Source organism: Toxorhynchites rutilus, chromosome 2, assembly GCF_029784135.1.
Source record: "Toxorhynchites rutilus septentrionalis strain SRP chromosome 2, ASM2978413v1, whole genome shotgun sequence".
NCBI lineage: Eukaryota > Metazoa > Arthropoda > Insecta > Diptera > Culicidae > Toxorhynchites > Toxorhynchites rutilus.
Window position 1 is genome coordinate 42,266,007 of NC_073745.1, and position 16,594 is coordinate 42,282,600.

The 16,594-nt window shown below is 38.7% G+C and overlaps 1 protein-coding gene across 1 annotated transcript in view; it reads left to right on the forward strand.

The window, feature by feature from the left end:
- Window positions 1-248: 248 nt before the first annotated feature.
- The window catches only part of LOC129765695 (uncharacterized), a 44,340-nt gene continuing 27,994 nt past the window's right edge, over window positions 249-16,594 (forward strand). The window contains exon 1 of the mRNA XM_055766113.1: window positions 249-253. Within this exon, the coding sequence (XP_055622088.1) occupies window positions 249-253 (5 nt within the window). The remainder of the gene's footprint in view (window positions 254-16,594) is intronic.

The following is a 16,594-nucleotide window of genomic DNA, read 5'->3' on the forward strand; positions in this document are numbered from 1 at the left end:
AAGGGTATTTGTTTCGTTTTTTTGTTGTTAGCCAAGAATGCAAATCAATATGTTGAGGAATTTTTGTCGTCCAGTCGCTTGGCTTGGATTTGCTGGGGGCATACTTTGCGATGGGCTAAAGCTCAACGGTCATGATCTTGCTGAAAAAAAGCTGCGAGAAGGTCACATTCGTGGCATTACTTTAAATGTAAGAAACAGTCGAGGTACATTTTTACTTTCGCTGTTTTTCGATGGATAGCTTTAGTGGTATGGGGTAAGTGATGTATTGAATCGATGGAAGATGTCATATTAAGGGGGTATTCTAGTCTAGATTTGGAAAAAAAGTTTTTTTCGTCATAAGTTAAGTTAATACATTCGAGAATATGCCCTTGGAAGGACTTTTCGAAATTCTCATCGTTTACCGGGCTACAGTCATTTTAGTGATGCGGTATCGATTATTGTACGGCCTTGACTCAAACGCCTTTTTCTTAAAACTACTTTTTACAAGCTGGCGTACACGATACCTCAAATTCTACTGAACCGATTCATATCAACACGGTTTTTCCGTCTGTTTTTTTTTCACCAAAAACGGAACTCGGAGAAAATACAAACTCGAAATTGATCAAATATTATAGGATCGATTTTTTTACATATGTAATTTGTTTATTTTCTAAAGACAAAAAGTTATTATAAAATAATTATTTGCATTTTGTTTTCTAGCTTAAAATCCAATGAAATTAATGAAATAAAACATATAACTTTCTTATCTTTTTAGAAAGAGACAATCATAGTTCGACAATGTTGTAGTCCCAGTTATTTGAGACATCTTTGTGAAACAATTTTTTCTCTATCTCTTGAAATAACCGATATAGCGCTTTTTTCTTAGTTGAGTTAGGGTCACCATGAAAAATACTGGTTTTTGCTCCTTTCAAACTCTACATGCTAACTGTCTTAAAAGACTCTTAGAGCTTACTAATACAAACATTTTGCGATGCAGAACTTATAAATATCTCAACTCCACTCAAAGTTATTGATATTTTTTTCCCAAAAAATACACTTTCATATTTTGTTTGTCGTTCTTCCTGGGGCAAACATAGAAACTGTTTGTTGGCGGAATTTGAAAGAACAAATTCCACTCTATAGAATATGTGATTTTCAAACTATGTAATTTTAGGTGTTTTAGTAAATTAAAATTGAAATCATGAGTTTTTGGAAGAAAACTCATCAATAACTTTGAGCAGGATTGAGATATTGACAAGTTCTGTATCGTAAAATGTTGGTCTTGATAAGATCCAAAAGTTGTATGAAGACAATTTCGATGTAGAATTTTATTTTTATTTTATTTATTCATGGTTACCCTAATACAATTTAGATAGAAAGCGCTGAAAAAAAAATTGTGGTATATCTTTATTCTCTAGGCAAGAAATGTTTTCGACAAAGTTCTTACATATGATAGAGCGCTCATTTTATGTTATCAAAAATAGGGTGACCAAAATTGTCGATGAAATAAAACAATATAACTTTCTTATCTTTATAGATAGAGATAAACATATAGGGTCTTTTAGATTATACGCTCACGCAAAAAAATCGAGTAGCTCCTTATAAAATTTTTTTCGCTCCGTAGATGGTAACACTGCATTCCCCACTTCGGGACGATAATATTCGGCTAGTCGTTCAGTCTGATCGGATGGTTTTGAGTGTCAAGATGTACAATTTACAAGAACGTGTATTTTTAGTGAAAGCGTATTACTCGAGCCGATAGCAACGTCACTGGCGCTACCTATCGGGAAATGCTGGAAGATGAAGTCTTCCCTGTCATGATGCCCAATTTCGAACGTTTCATCTTCCAAAAGGACGGAGTGAAGCCTCATACCGCCGATGAAACGTTGTTGTTTCTGCGTATAGTTTTCAGAGATCGCGTCATCTCCAATCGCTTTCTTTCCCTGTTTAACTGTGGATGGAATTAGCCGCCGTATAGTCCGGATTTAAGTCCGCTCGATTACTTCCTCTGGGGGTACGTGAAGGACCGTTGCTATGTTAATAAGCCACCAAATTTGGAGAAACTTAAAGAAGAAATAACTCGGATTTTCAACAGCATCGAAGTCGTAATGTTACAGTTTTGCATGGACAATTTTGTTCACCGTTTAAAACGCTTTATCGAAAAAAGGGGTGGTCACATCAAAAATGTCCTAAAATAATTTTTATTTTCGTTTATAAAAAAATAAAAATCGGTTCACTTTTGTAGAAATTATTAAAATTTGTTGCGTGAGTGTCTAATCTGAAAGACCCTGTACAATCAATAAATACCGGAATCCGGTTTCGCTAGTGTAGTTTTAGTTGAAAACCTGACCAAGAACATCAACTTCGCTCTCGTTGGTTTGGGCCTGTGACATGCGATTTGAGCTTACACCCAAAATTGATTCTTAGCACATGTTTTGTCATCCCGATTTACTACATTAAATGAGCGTAAAAATAACAGAAAATGTCATGACTCTCAAATACTGGTAAGCATTTGTATAATATATATGGTACGGCAATATAAGATTGATACGAGTGGGCGAAACAAGAGACGCGTTTCAAATAAGCACGTATTACAACATATGTAAACGGCCCAGACCGAGATGGATATAGATCTCCTTTATGCTGGAAAGCGTTTTCTAAGAGTAAAATAAGAAAACACCTTCCAATTTCAATTTGTTATGAGTTGTAATATTATCACGCTTCAGCGCAACAGCATCATTAGCTATGTGGGTGGCATGGTCGTAAAAAACAGTCTTCAATTCTAGCCGGCCTTGGTTCGGTCCCCGTTGACGTCGTTTGGACTTTTTGTGGGTGCAATCCCAAAGAGATGAAAAAAGAAAGAGATGTCTGCTTCCATGCATACAAATATTTTAAAGCGTTGGGGACAGATAACATTATTTGCTCATTTGAAGCTACAAGGTATGAAAAGACATGGTTTCTGCCGAAAATGAAATGCTTTCTAGCAACGCTAGTTTGGAGCTATTCGATCTTTTCGCTACGCCGAAACCCCATTTGTATCTGCTCCCGTGTGCATTGGCCCTGTCGCGATGCAACAATCATCTTATATTTTTATTTTATTATGGATGATTGTTTGGTGGTGCAAATTATGCAGCCGCGATCATAAATATAAACAAAGTGGAAGGTAGCGGAAGAGGAATATTTGCGCTAGAGCATGAATAATGGATCTCTTCTGAGGCAAGCATTCAACTTTTTCTCTATTCGAAGCAATGAACATCGCTTGTTTTCCGTCATCATGAGGACTTCGTTGGGCCTTTGACATTGCATGAATGCATGGAACTGACGGTATGGCGAAACAGACGTTAAGGTTGTGCGCCACATAATTATTTGAGGAATATCAAGCCAAATCATAGTGAATGTCATGTTGGAATGTTATGAGTTATTTGGGTTCGCGTGCCAATCGCAAAACTGTCTTCAACAAAGATGACATTTGTGCTAATCTTGATCATAATAAAGGAATGCAACTCTTTTCGAGGTTATTGATATACACAGACTGAATTTATTTCGTTTATTTAGTCAACAAGAAAGTAAATGTCATTCTGAAATTTTGTATGTGATTGGGTTGCGCTTGCCAGTAGCAAAACTTTCTTCACTAAGGGTAACAGCTACGCTTATCTCGAGCATGAGAAAGTAATGTAACTTTTTTAGAGGCCAGTAATATTAAAAGAAGTGTTTCCTTTGAGAATAGCAAATTTTTTTAATCGTTCTGTATTTTAGATACTGAATAACAAAAGTGCTACGAATTTTATTTTGTAAGGCGCCCAAATTTTATATTTTCAATCAAACGGTGCAATATGGCCCATCAGAAGTATAATATGCTCATAAGCTGTTTCTCTCAGAGACTATAAAGCTCTGAGAAACAGCTTGTATGAATGAGAGATTCAATCCATCTATTCCCTTCATGCCCACCAGCGAAGAGAAGAAACCGTTTCTCCGGTTTTGAGAACATTTAATTTTGTAAAAACATACTGAGGTCATTTAAAAGTATGTGAAAACAATTGTTTGTGTGATTTATCGAACATGATTTAGAAATATCGTGATGGTTTGCCCATTTTTGTTTATTATGATTAGATTCGAAGACATTCATTCGTGTCATGCAGAGATATTTGAAAAAATCATCTGGCATCCCTCACAAGCTATTTCTCACGTGAGAATGTTATCCGGCTGAAAGCGAGCAAATTGCCCCGATCGAGGGTATGCCATACTGTTCGATGGTAAGCTGATGCGGAAAATATCAAATTGAGAAGGAAATGAATCCTTCCTTACCGTTTACTTCATCTGAGATATCCACTGGGAACTCGACTCAATAAATATAAACTCGACTAATAATAAATACGCCTCTGAATCGGGTTCAAGCAAACAAAAGCAACAAAAACCTTATAGAAATGATGTAGAAAATTGCATCGAAAATCGCTTCCAAAGAAAATTATTTTTTCTTATTTTTTTAAAGCATGTTACAAATGTAAAACTTGCATGGTAGGATTCTATTATTGACTGTCACGATTGCCATTTCTATTTTGCTGGTTTACGAGATAATCAGGCGGGTCAAATTGCCCGGCAGGCGCGTTTTAGACACATCTCCTCTAGCATGATATTTGCAAGTATTGCCATTGTTATTATTTCTATTCAGTGTCAAAGAAAGATTGTTGTAGTTATGATATGTGGAATAATGGTGCTGGTGCAATAAGTATATAATCGCCTGTAGTCGAGTGTATGTCAATTGCGAAAAAGGCCACTGGAATAGCGTTCGAGGTAAGTTTTCAATACATTGACATGAAACAAAGTGCGACATGCGATCTGCTTGTATTTGTTCTGCGAGGGCAAGAATGAATCATCAATCAATTATCGTCAACTGATTCTACAATAAAAAAACATTTCAGGTCGACCAAACCATTCTACAAAATCAAAAATGATCGTCTATCACCTCATGATGGATTCTGGATGAATTTATTTTTTTCGTGGGAGAAAGGTGTATTTTGACTTTAAGGGGTTCAATAAAAAAAAAAATTCTTTTTTTATCCAAAAAACGAAAAATATATGCATAAAAACAAATATTTTGTTTTGGCTCGATTATATATCGAATTCGATTATATACAGTGAAAAGAAATCTGAGACTCAATCGAGTCCGCCTTGTATAGCGAAAATAAAAGACCCAAGAGGGAATCACAGAACCATTTGAGAAAATTAATTTGATTGATCGAAACAAAAGAGTTATTAATGAATTTCTGGGAAACAATCTATTAAAAAACACTCTTTTTGACCAGTTCTCACGTGAACCGTTTATTAAATACATAAATTAAGGACAAAATCTCAATGATTAATTTAATGTCAATAAACAACCGCCAACGACTATATTTTACTGTCTTTTTATAATATTTATTCAGGGATACCTACTGCCTGTTTTGATCTGAATCGCTATCAATTCGGTGTAAAATGTGTATTAAAGCTGGAGAAAACTACTTCGAATAATAAAATCAACAAATATTGAAAAAATGCTTGTTTACAAGTGCATTTTCACTACCTGACCCGAAACTCAATTGACACATTGTGAATGTTATTTTGCCTTTAGCAGATTTTACCACACGATGAATTCACAGAAATTTCACAGCGCTGAAGTGTGTTGCTAAAGTAATAGGTATTTCTGTTCACTGAAAAGAGTGAACCTTTCGATTGATTATGGAATTGTATTCCTTTGAAAAATAAAACAAAAAAATCGAGCAGATTCTGAATCAGTGAAGATGCCGCTATCGCATGAATCTCGGACAAGTCAATAACATCTCCTTTTTTTTTACAAAATGACGGCCGTTTGAAAACAAAATGCGGATTAAAACGTTTTTTCTTATGTCCTACGATTTTTTGAAAATAGTAAAATTTGAAAAATATCATATTTTTGAGGTTCATGCGATAGAGAAATTCCTGTAGATTGTATCCATATAAATTCGACACGAATCGGTTCAGTAGAACTTAAGATATCGTGTACGCCAGTTTGAAAAAACTAGTTGTGAGAAAAACACGTCTGAAGTTCATTGTTATAGCCGTACCAGGTTAGATATCGCATCACTAAAATGTCTCTAACTCGGTAAATAATAGGATTTTCGATATGTCCTTCCTAGGGTATATTCGTGAATGCCTAAACTACAGAAATATGAAGGAAAAAAAATTATTTTTTTTTAAATTTCTAGACTAGAATACTCCCTTAAAGTGATGTAAACTCTATTACCCATTATTGCACATTAACATTGATTCGTGACAAAATCTCACGATGTGTCTTAGCTTACTTATCTAAACGATTCGTCCAATTTTTGCTCAGAAGCTGTTGATGATGAAATCAAAGTACATAATTAGATTGAAGAATCTAAGAAAATCGCAATGTAAAACCCGTGATTGTTACTTCCATGCTTTCACTCTGCTTTTATCGTGGCGGATGCTCGAATCAAAGCGTATTTTTGTTTTGCTGCGGTTTTTTTTTCTTATGCAGTTCCTCATTGACCGATCGACCCTCATTCCAAAAGCGGAAGTGTCATACCAAAAGTTGAACTCGGAACGATTGACACTGACTGGAACGTAAAGAAACATGCTTAAATTTCATGCTGGCGTCAGATGAAACACATGAGTACAGGTTTTGATATGATAAGGGGTTATCCTTTCACCAACTGAAAGCATCCCAAACTTTTTTGCGATTCATGAATTTATTATGCAATATCCCAGAAAAAGGGAGCGAACGGAATGGTAGCATTTGATGTTCCAATGTTGAAAACAAAAGCCGGAGTCCAGAACTGTCAATCCAAGCAGCAATTAAGGGTGACATTGCAAACAAATAAGGATACATGAAAAACAGCCAATAAAAATACGAATGTCAGAAATGCGAAACTTCCGACGACATTAAAGAAAAAAACAATATAAACCAGCGTTGGCATTTTAATTGAGTATATTTGTGGCGAGAAATTTTCTCCACAATTCCCCCTTTAATTACCGGACAAGGTGACCCCAGCTGTTTTTTTCTTGTTTATTTTTTGCAAATTCGAGCAATCAAGCCAAATGTTACCGCTGGAGCGCGCTGCTATTAATTCCACCCACGCATCTGACTTGGCTCTCTGTCTCCGAAAGGGGTAACCTCTCGTCAGCATCAGGGCGCTTCTCTTTCGAATAAATTAAGCGCTGGAAAACAACACAACTTTGTGCTCTGCTCGGTTCTTTGGAAACGCGCAAACTGTTTTCGGTATTAATTCCCGGCGCTGCCGGTGCTGATTAGCATAAAATAATTTATGCAAAATCAACCCCTCACCAGGCGGGAGCGGGAAAGGAATGCGGGGGGAGCGGGTGATATTGAACGTGATGGTGTCCAAAAATATGTTCCCCAGGAAGAGGGCAAGAATTGGGGTGTGTGGTGACGTTTACTGTTAATTAATTAATCATTCCTGGACCGAGGGATCGTTCGGAGTGATGGTATGGAAAATAAATCTGTTTGTTAGTGTTTTACCTGGTGTCATTCGAGACTCACCTGGACGGTGTCCTCCAACAAATCAGGGTGTGTGCAGTTAAATGAGTTAGTTAGTATGGATGAATCGATGCGAATAAATTAGGCAGACATTAGATTCGAATTAAATTCACCGTGAATTATGTAAACATTTCAAATAGTACTAACAATGAGATAGTGATTATGTAGGGATTTTTCTTGTCTTAATTGATATAAATGCATATCGCTAATCGTTCGGATACTGACAATTTTAGTACAATTGATTCCATCAAAAATACCTAATTTTTTTTCACTTGAATGGCATATCATATTGTTCTAGCTCGAATACGGAAAACCATTTCCAGACTGTGATGTTAAATTTTTCGACTGTGTAAGCAAATAAATGACATTTAACGAGATCACGATCCAAATGTGTTTGTGCCATTTATTCTCGTTCCGTCCACCACCGGTCCACCCGACAAGGGCAAAAAGGGAGCGCGCATTCATATTTGATTGACTGGAATAAAACGTCCGACTGTGTCCATTTTTTCCAACGTCTTCCTCCCCCAGCGGTAGAGATCTATTCACTGTGACTTTGGGTCTCCAACAAAGAGCATCAGTGACCGGCCAGGACAAAGATGGGCCGGGGGACGGGCGAAAAGTTTTCCAAATAGCCTTTGGCAGAAGAAGGCCATCCCACTAACGAGTTTTCGCCCAGTCATATTTGGGCAAAAAACGGCAGAATTTAATTTCCGCTTTAGAAGATATGACTTCGAGATATCTTTGTTAGCATTTGTGGAAATGAATTGAGAGAAAATGGTCGTCCCACTGCGTAACGCTGGGGCGTAAGAGGCGACACTCGGCTCTCGGGCACTGTTACAGCTTCCTCGGACCAACGAGGATTAAATTGTGGATAGGGAAGGGTGTAGGTTAAACAGAAACCGAACCAATATTGAGTTTCTTATCGAGAGTCTCTAATGGATTGAAAATGGAACATGTGTTTTATTGAACGGAGCCACTTATCGGATTGGATCCACGCTGGATGGTGGACGGATTTCAAGATAAATATTGCCGGGGCCATTCGAAGCGGAAGATTTCCTTCTCATGTTTGATTATCTATCGAATTTGTACCCAAACATGTTACGCTAGAATTAACTAGCCGAACTTTCGTAGCCCTTCGAGTTGAACGTTGCGCTCAATATACGACGGAAAGGCTGATAAATGATGCAGATGAATAAATCATGGATTAAATTAAGTCAATACTGAAGGGCATAGGAGGATAACGTTCCCATAACATATTTGGAAAATAGTTTATTTCGGCGTTACAGTTTTGGAGTAGTGTAATTTTTGCCAAAACAATGGGAAAAGCGAAAAATTTAGCGCTTAGAAATTTCGTTTCAAGTTAGGTTGTGCTCCGACAATCTCTTTGAAACTAGTCGAGTCACCATGTACATCGTGTTTCTCTGTTTAAGGTGGCTACAAAGTTACTGAAGAGTACCTTTTCTACTGGACTCCCATGCGATTTTCGACATCCTTCGGACTGATCAACACACTGTAGTCACTGATTTTCGTGAGTTTTTCATCGGGATTCTCAAGCAGTCCATGTAGTTTGGAGTTCATTGGTCTTCGTCGTTCTCCGTCGTTTGTCTGTACTTCACCATAGATGGTTCGCAGTATCTTCCGTCCGAAAATTCCACGGAAGTAAGGACCCCTGCGATGAGCGCAGTTTTCTCAAGTCTATAGGTGACTTCCAATCTGATCAATGTTCTATACTATGACGTAAACATCATTAGAACTTAGAAGTAGGCACTATTTTCAGATTGGATGCATCTGTGGATCAGCAATCCTCTGCAATCCTCTGCACGGTTCGAATGGATTCAAAAGTATGTCTGTGTAACACATACTTTATCAAAGGTAGTGTGTGGACTCCAGAATGCACATTGACAGCCATACAAATGAAACACAAATTTCTGCATTACTCTAGAATTAATCAAGCAAATGAAACGAAATTTGGCATGTGGAAGTTTTAGGGTGCAATAAATGTTTCTATGGTGGTTGGACACTTCACTCCCCACTCTAAGGGGGGGCTGCCATACAAATGAAACATAAGTTTCTACATTACTCGAGAATTAATCAATCAAACGGAACCAAACCAAACCAAATTTGGCATGTATAGATTAATAGATTTTTTGTATTGGCTTAAGGGCGCACGAAACGTTTCTATGGTGAATAGACACTCCCTCCTCCTCTCTAAGGGGAGAAGAGGAGAGGGGTCTGTCTTTATTCTATCATATTTTCTGTATCAAACATTTATTCCATGTAACGGAGAAACATGTTATTTGCAAGTGGTTGAAAAATCTTTAACGAGAATTGTGTCCGAAAATATTCTGATATTATAAAAATGAGTTTTGGTAGAAGTACTAGGAATTTTTTAGTAAAAGGTAAATTCAACGAGGTCGATTAGAAGATCAATCAATGAACAGTTCTGCGATTGGACTCATGAACTTGCGCTTAGTAAGAAAACGTGAATGTTTGAAGGTATTGATAACAAAAAAACAAATGTTGGGCGGGACGAAGTTTTCTGGGTCAGCTAGTAATAAAATAAAAATATATACGGTTTGTTTTCGGATGTTTTACAAAATGTACTTTCTTTCTAGTCGAATAACTGACTATTTTCTGTTTATACAAAAAGAATCTTTGCGAACTGGGACCGACACTGATATTCTGCAAACACTCTTGATGCGCGCTGAATGGAAAGCGCAGCAAGAAAAAATCGGGGTTTAACGTGTTTACAATATAGTGAAAGTGTTTACTACTTCGAATATTATTTTAGAATGCATCGAATTTTTTGTAATAGATTATGTTTTTCGTTACAAATAAATTTGATGAACGTCCTTTTACGTTTGATATGATGCTCAGGACTACCAAAATATGTGAACGGAAGAATTGTCAAACGATCATTGTATTTTACATTTCTCTCTGAAATTATTTCTTATCTCATGTTTACGTAGTTCTCGAACCGCGAAAGTTCATTCACCTCTTGTATCTGAAATGACGATTTTCCCAAGCTTCTCAGTTTAAAGTACGTTTTAGGGAAACATTTTCCCGTCTGCACGACGACAAGCGAGTACAAAAGTACTCAACATCAAAAAATACCCCCGACTTGCATGTATTTGCAAAGCGGATTCTCCCAGGCACATTAATTTGGAAGTCCGTGTTAGGAGAACACAGCTCAGTGGGAAAAAAATACCCCTGACTTGCATGTTTTGATGAAGCGGTTTCCCCCAGGCACATTGATTTTGAAGCCCGTGTTAGGGAAACACAGCTCGGCGGGAACAAAAATACCCCCGACTTGCATGTATATTTGCAAAGCGGATTTCCACAGGTACTTCGATTTTGGAGTTTGTGTTAGGGAAACCGTAAATCGGGCCAATCAAATCTTGGCAGCACGGACGGCGCCAGTGGTTGTGTGGTTAGCGTAACAGCCTCACAATCCGATCGGTCTGGGTTCAATCCCAACTGGCGTCGTTGGGATTTTCTGAGGCGAAAAATCTCTGGTTACGGCTCATGAGTTGTTGAGTCTGATAGGTAGGAACAGGTGGAGTCGCCTCCCTGATGTCGGTGATTGGCACTAAAGTGGCGGAAATAGGCCGACGAAGAATAAGCGAAGATGAAAAAAAACTTGGCAGTTAGGACTTGACATTTTACAGCTATTCAATTGTTCATCTCATGAAAAATAACATTTTATTAATTGTGATAGACGCGTAGAAATATTTCCTATCAATTGATGCAGACATCTTTCCGATCTGTTAAGAAATGTTCGAGTTATAAGCATTCGAAATACGGGTAAGATTAGCTAACACATATCGGCAGAACAAATGTATGGGAAAATAGTTCTTCCAGTTATCATGAATTTAATCCATTTAGAGATTAGCGAACTGTAATGTATAGCATATCCAACAAATCTTAGAGAATTTCCGATTCGATTGGTATGCAAATGATGAGAATTCGTTCACAGTGAAAATAGTTATTAACGTTAACTTTATTTCATAAAAACGTGATCTGTTTTCTGATTTGGCACTCTTCCTGAAAGACGTAGTTCTACGACAAAAAAGAATAGTTACAGTAATAAACCGGAAATAGCAGCTTTGAAGTATGCGATCTGATAACGCAAACAGAATGCTTTTCATACAAAATTTCAATTCAAAATTTGAGTAATACGATAGAATGGGAAGAACAAAATAACTTAGATTTTGCCACAATGTCTTCGAGAAAACAAGAGAAAATTGCTATGGGAAAAACACTGCACCTAAAATTTCCTTTCCACCTATCATGTTATATTGCGTTGTTTTACGTGTCCATGTGATAAACTATAAATAACTATAAATTCCGCATGCTGCACGGAGAATAATGTTTAGATCACACATATTGGACGGAAAAAAAGATTTTTCGTTTATTAAAAAATAATCTGTTTCGATTATATCACGTAAAATTTTTTTTGAGCGTGATCTAAAGGGTGTGTCACATCAAATTGCATCACGGAAAAAACGCTGTAGAAATTCGCCCAGTAGACCGATCCTTTTGAAAATTTTAGACAATAAAATAAAAACTATTAAACAACTTTTGGCATTTTCTTTTTATTCATTCTTCGAGCCCAAGCCCGTATGCTCGCACCTTCCTATTTACCCCGTCCATAAGGTTCTGTACAACGTCAGGTTGTAGTTTTTTTTGAACAGAAATCCATTTTCTCTTGAAGTCCGCCTCCGATTTGACAACTTTTGGGTTCTTCCGGAGGGCCTGCTTCATAATCGCCCAATATTTCACTATTGGGCGAAGCTCCGGCGCGTTGGGCGGGTTAATTTCCTTTGGCACGAAGGTGACCCCGTTGGCTTTGTACCACTCCAACACGTCCTTTGAATAGTGGCACGAAGCGATATCCGGCCAGAAGATGGTCGGGCCCTCGTGCTGCTTCAATAGTGGTAGTAAGCGCTTCTGTAGGCACTCCTTAAGGTAAACCTGCCCGGTCATCATGAAGGGGGCGCTCCGCTTTCCGCAAGAGCAGATCGCTTGCCACACCATGTACTTTTTGGCAAACTTGGATAGTTTCTGCTTGCGAATCTGCTCCGGAACGCTGAATTTGTCCTCTGCGGAGAAGAATAACAGGCCCGGTAGCTGACGAAAGTCCGTTTTGACGTAGGTTTCGTCGTCCATTACCAGGCAATGCGGTTTCGTCAGCATTTCGGTGTACAGCTTCCGGGCTCGCGTCTTCCCCACCATGTTTTGCCTTTCGTCGCGGTTAGGAGCCTTCTGAACCTTGTATGTACGCAGGCTCTCCCGCTGCTTGGTCCGCTGGACAAATGAACTTGACAAATTCAGCTTATTGGCGACATCCCGGACCGAACTTCTCGGATCACGTCTAATCTGCTTAACTACGCACTTGTGATCTTTTTCACTGACGGAGCATCCATTTTTACCGTTCTTCACCTTCCGGTCGATGGTTAGGTTCTCGAAGTATCGTTTTAGTACTCTGCTGACCGTGGATTGTGACAACTCCGGATTCTCGAAATGAGTGTACAGGATTAATTCACGACGCTCTTTTTCGTTCGACGACATTTTTCCAAATTTACGAAAAATTGACAGTGAAGCATGGCCAACGTGAGCTATACACTCTTATCTGCTTATAAGCGAAAGCTGAAGATATAATTCCTAAAAATTAAATTTCTACAGCGTTTTTTCCGTGATGCAATTTGATGTGACACACCCTTTAATCGAGATGTCACTTTATTACAATCAATTCAATCTCCAGGTCGAATTGCAATAATTAGTGACCGGAAACAACTCTCCTGTTCTAGCTTACTTCACATGACTTACTTCACATGACATTGCCGTTTTACTGCGCATAACGCAAACCGACCGTGTTCGCGACAAGACACAAGCTGTGTTTTGTGTTTTGAAAAGCGCAACAAAGTAGAGTTCAACGTCGTCTCGAACCGATAATTTTCACTAATTGATGGCATTACCAAATAAAATCCAATCTCGCCCGGCACCTTATTAGGCATTCCGCTCCTGCTCCCATCTTGAACAATTCATATGCAATACACTTTTATTACCATACCAATTACCTTTCCCGCCGCCGTCGGATCGTGCGCGGGGCTCAAACTATTAAATTTAATATCGCTCCCATCTCATATCCCATTCGTTTCCATCATCTTCCACCCACGCGCGCGAGCTCCCTTAATATTCGTCACGCAATGATCGCTCTCTTCCACAATCGTTTGTGTCAATCGTGAATGCGCTGAATTAGCATAAACAGTAACATCAATATAGCAAATCCAGAGAAGTATTCCCGCTACACTCTGGTTCTGGTGTTTGAAAAAGTCGACGACGGCAAACGACGCTGATGACATCGCGAACAAGGCTTCCTGCTCCACCTACTCCACCCCACTCCGGTCACAGCCCATGGAGATCATCAGAAGAAACCACTCGGGAATATTTTAATGTCAAACGTGATGTTTCAATAAAATTGCTTCCAACCGTGATTTGCAAGCTACTGCTCACTGCTCCTTGCTCGGGAACTAATAAGGAATATCTGGCCAGAATAGCTCGTGGAAACGCCGCGGGCCGATATGAGTATCGTAAAATAACCAATTCCATTTGCGGATTGGCGAATTTATGTAATGCGAATATTGTTTGCTGGTTTCGATGGTTTCAGTTTCACAATTTTTTATTGTTGTAGCGTTTTGTCTGGTAAACGTTCGCTTGAAAGAGCACTGCTGCGGATGATCGATAGGGTTCCGTCCCGCCGCCAGGTGATTCATGTCGAACGCTTGTGAGCGCCCATACGCACACCCAAACTGAACTTTGATTGATGGTCGAAATTTTGCGTTGTGACAAAAATAATTGCCCGATATTTATTGCTTCCCGCTTTCGGTGTGTTGTGTGCGCTATAACATATATTAAACCGCTCCGAGGGCAGAGGTTATGGTCCCCCCGCGCACCGAATAGAAATCTGGCTCCGATTCGGTGCCATCGATAAAGTCACTTGAAACGGCCCATCGAACACAACACGGGGCCCGCGAGGTAAACGACATCTGATAGACAATAAATCGCTGCGTGGTTATGACCTGGGCAATAAATTACTCGCAATTACACGGGTTAGCTGTCTTTTGTGCTGCAAATGGCACAAAATGTTCCACGGGATTTGTGACTATTTGTGGGGCGCGCACCCATCCGATCTGCGTGATTGTACTGGAGAGATTACCCACAGAACAACATGTCCGGGACTCGGTTTTAATCTACCTCCATGGAGTCCTGTAAAATGTCAGATTTCGTGTCCTTTCTAAGGGTTTGGTAAGCAGTGTGCTTAGGCACGATGTCAAGAATAATGTGTTGGGATGGAAGCGGAGGGCCTACCTGCTTGTTCTGTCTCGCACTGGGGCTTTAATTTACAGCAATTCTTCTTGTTTGAAAGCTTTATTTCTTCAGTTGTCAGACGAAACAATTTAGATGCACTGAAGAACTTACATGACAAAATACATATTGTCCAGAAAGTTCGAGCAGTATTGTTCTCGGTTATCCGATTCGCTACAGATATCTAAAAATTCATGAGCTATGGACACCAAAAATTCAACTTGTCACCTAATCATCTAACTCAGTTATTTGAATCGCAACGATGTATGGGCTTCACATAATTTGACCGAAACCATTTAACGAGTCGCATCTTCATCGGCCAATAGCTTTTTAAATGCTACAAAAACACTCCGTTTTTGGAACAAATCATGATATGCGATGAAAAATGGATCATTTATGACGATGTTGAGCAAAACTATTTTTTGGGTAAGCGAAATGAATCACTATTAGTGGCCTGCAGAGCCGGTCTCAACTCGGTCTGTGTCTAGCGGGACACCTTCGACTCTTTGGACAACATAAAGAAAGCATCTTGATTGAGCCATGAGCAGATTGTGATTCTTATTTGTTATTAATTTGGCAAATTTTGTTCATCTGTGTAAATTAGAACGATTTGGTCGGTGTTAAGTCGGACCGGACCATGTGACTTCGAGAAAAACGAATTTGATGTTTATTGTTCTGCAACTTTCGTGTCTTTCAATTTTCGTTCATTATTGTTCCAATGAAAGTTTGGCTATTCACCGATAATACTGTGACGTATACCAATTGTAAAAACAACAAGTATCACGCCCAAAATAGACAGTTTTCGGCTTGCTACACGTACATGGTCCACTGGTTGGTTCACTTAGACTGAACAATTTTAAAATAGTCTTCAATCAATTAACAGTTGTACAGTCACAATGTGTTTATATTGTTCCATATTTACCATCATATTTCCGCAATGTTACGTAACGTAACTCTCAGGGGAGAGAGGTGGTTTCAAAGTTTTTTTTTTGTTTTGACGTAGGACTACGTCTTTCATTTCTATACTGGGGTGTAAGTTCAAAGTTTCGAAAACAAAAGCGTTACGCCGGAGAACGAGATTTTGAGCGTTAATAGCTCCTACACAACTCAACGAAATGCTATGATAAACATTTCATAAGAAAGATAAAATGTCTACGCGTTATATGCTTGTTACTTTTTGATCCAGAAACTTGTTTCAATAGCCCTAAAATTGCGAGTACGAGGGTGGAGATGTAATGCGGAAGTAAAGTTTTTCCAAGGGCCTTTCTCAAGGCTAGAGACGAATGAACTGAAAAGTTCAAAGTCTCTCTAATTCAATATCGTCATCATCAGATCCGCTCAGTTATGCAACGATTGACGTACGATCGCTGGAATGTATGGATGTTTCCCTAACACATAAAACAAAACCATGGAGCCAGGGGAAATCGGCATTGCAAAATAGATGCAAGCAGCGGGTACTTTTGTACTCGCTTGCGTATCTGGAAATTCGAATGTTTATCTAACACAGACTTCAAAACCATGGAGCCTGGGGAAATCGAAATCCTTTTTCACTCGTTTGCATTTTTGCAAATTGGAATGTTTCCCTAACATAGACTTCAAAATCATGAAACCTGGGGAAATCGGCATCGCAAAATAGATTTTTTTTTGTTTGGTTTTTGATTATAGAGACTTTAAACTTTTCCAGTTAATTCATCTCTAGCCTTGAGAAAG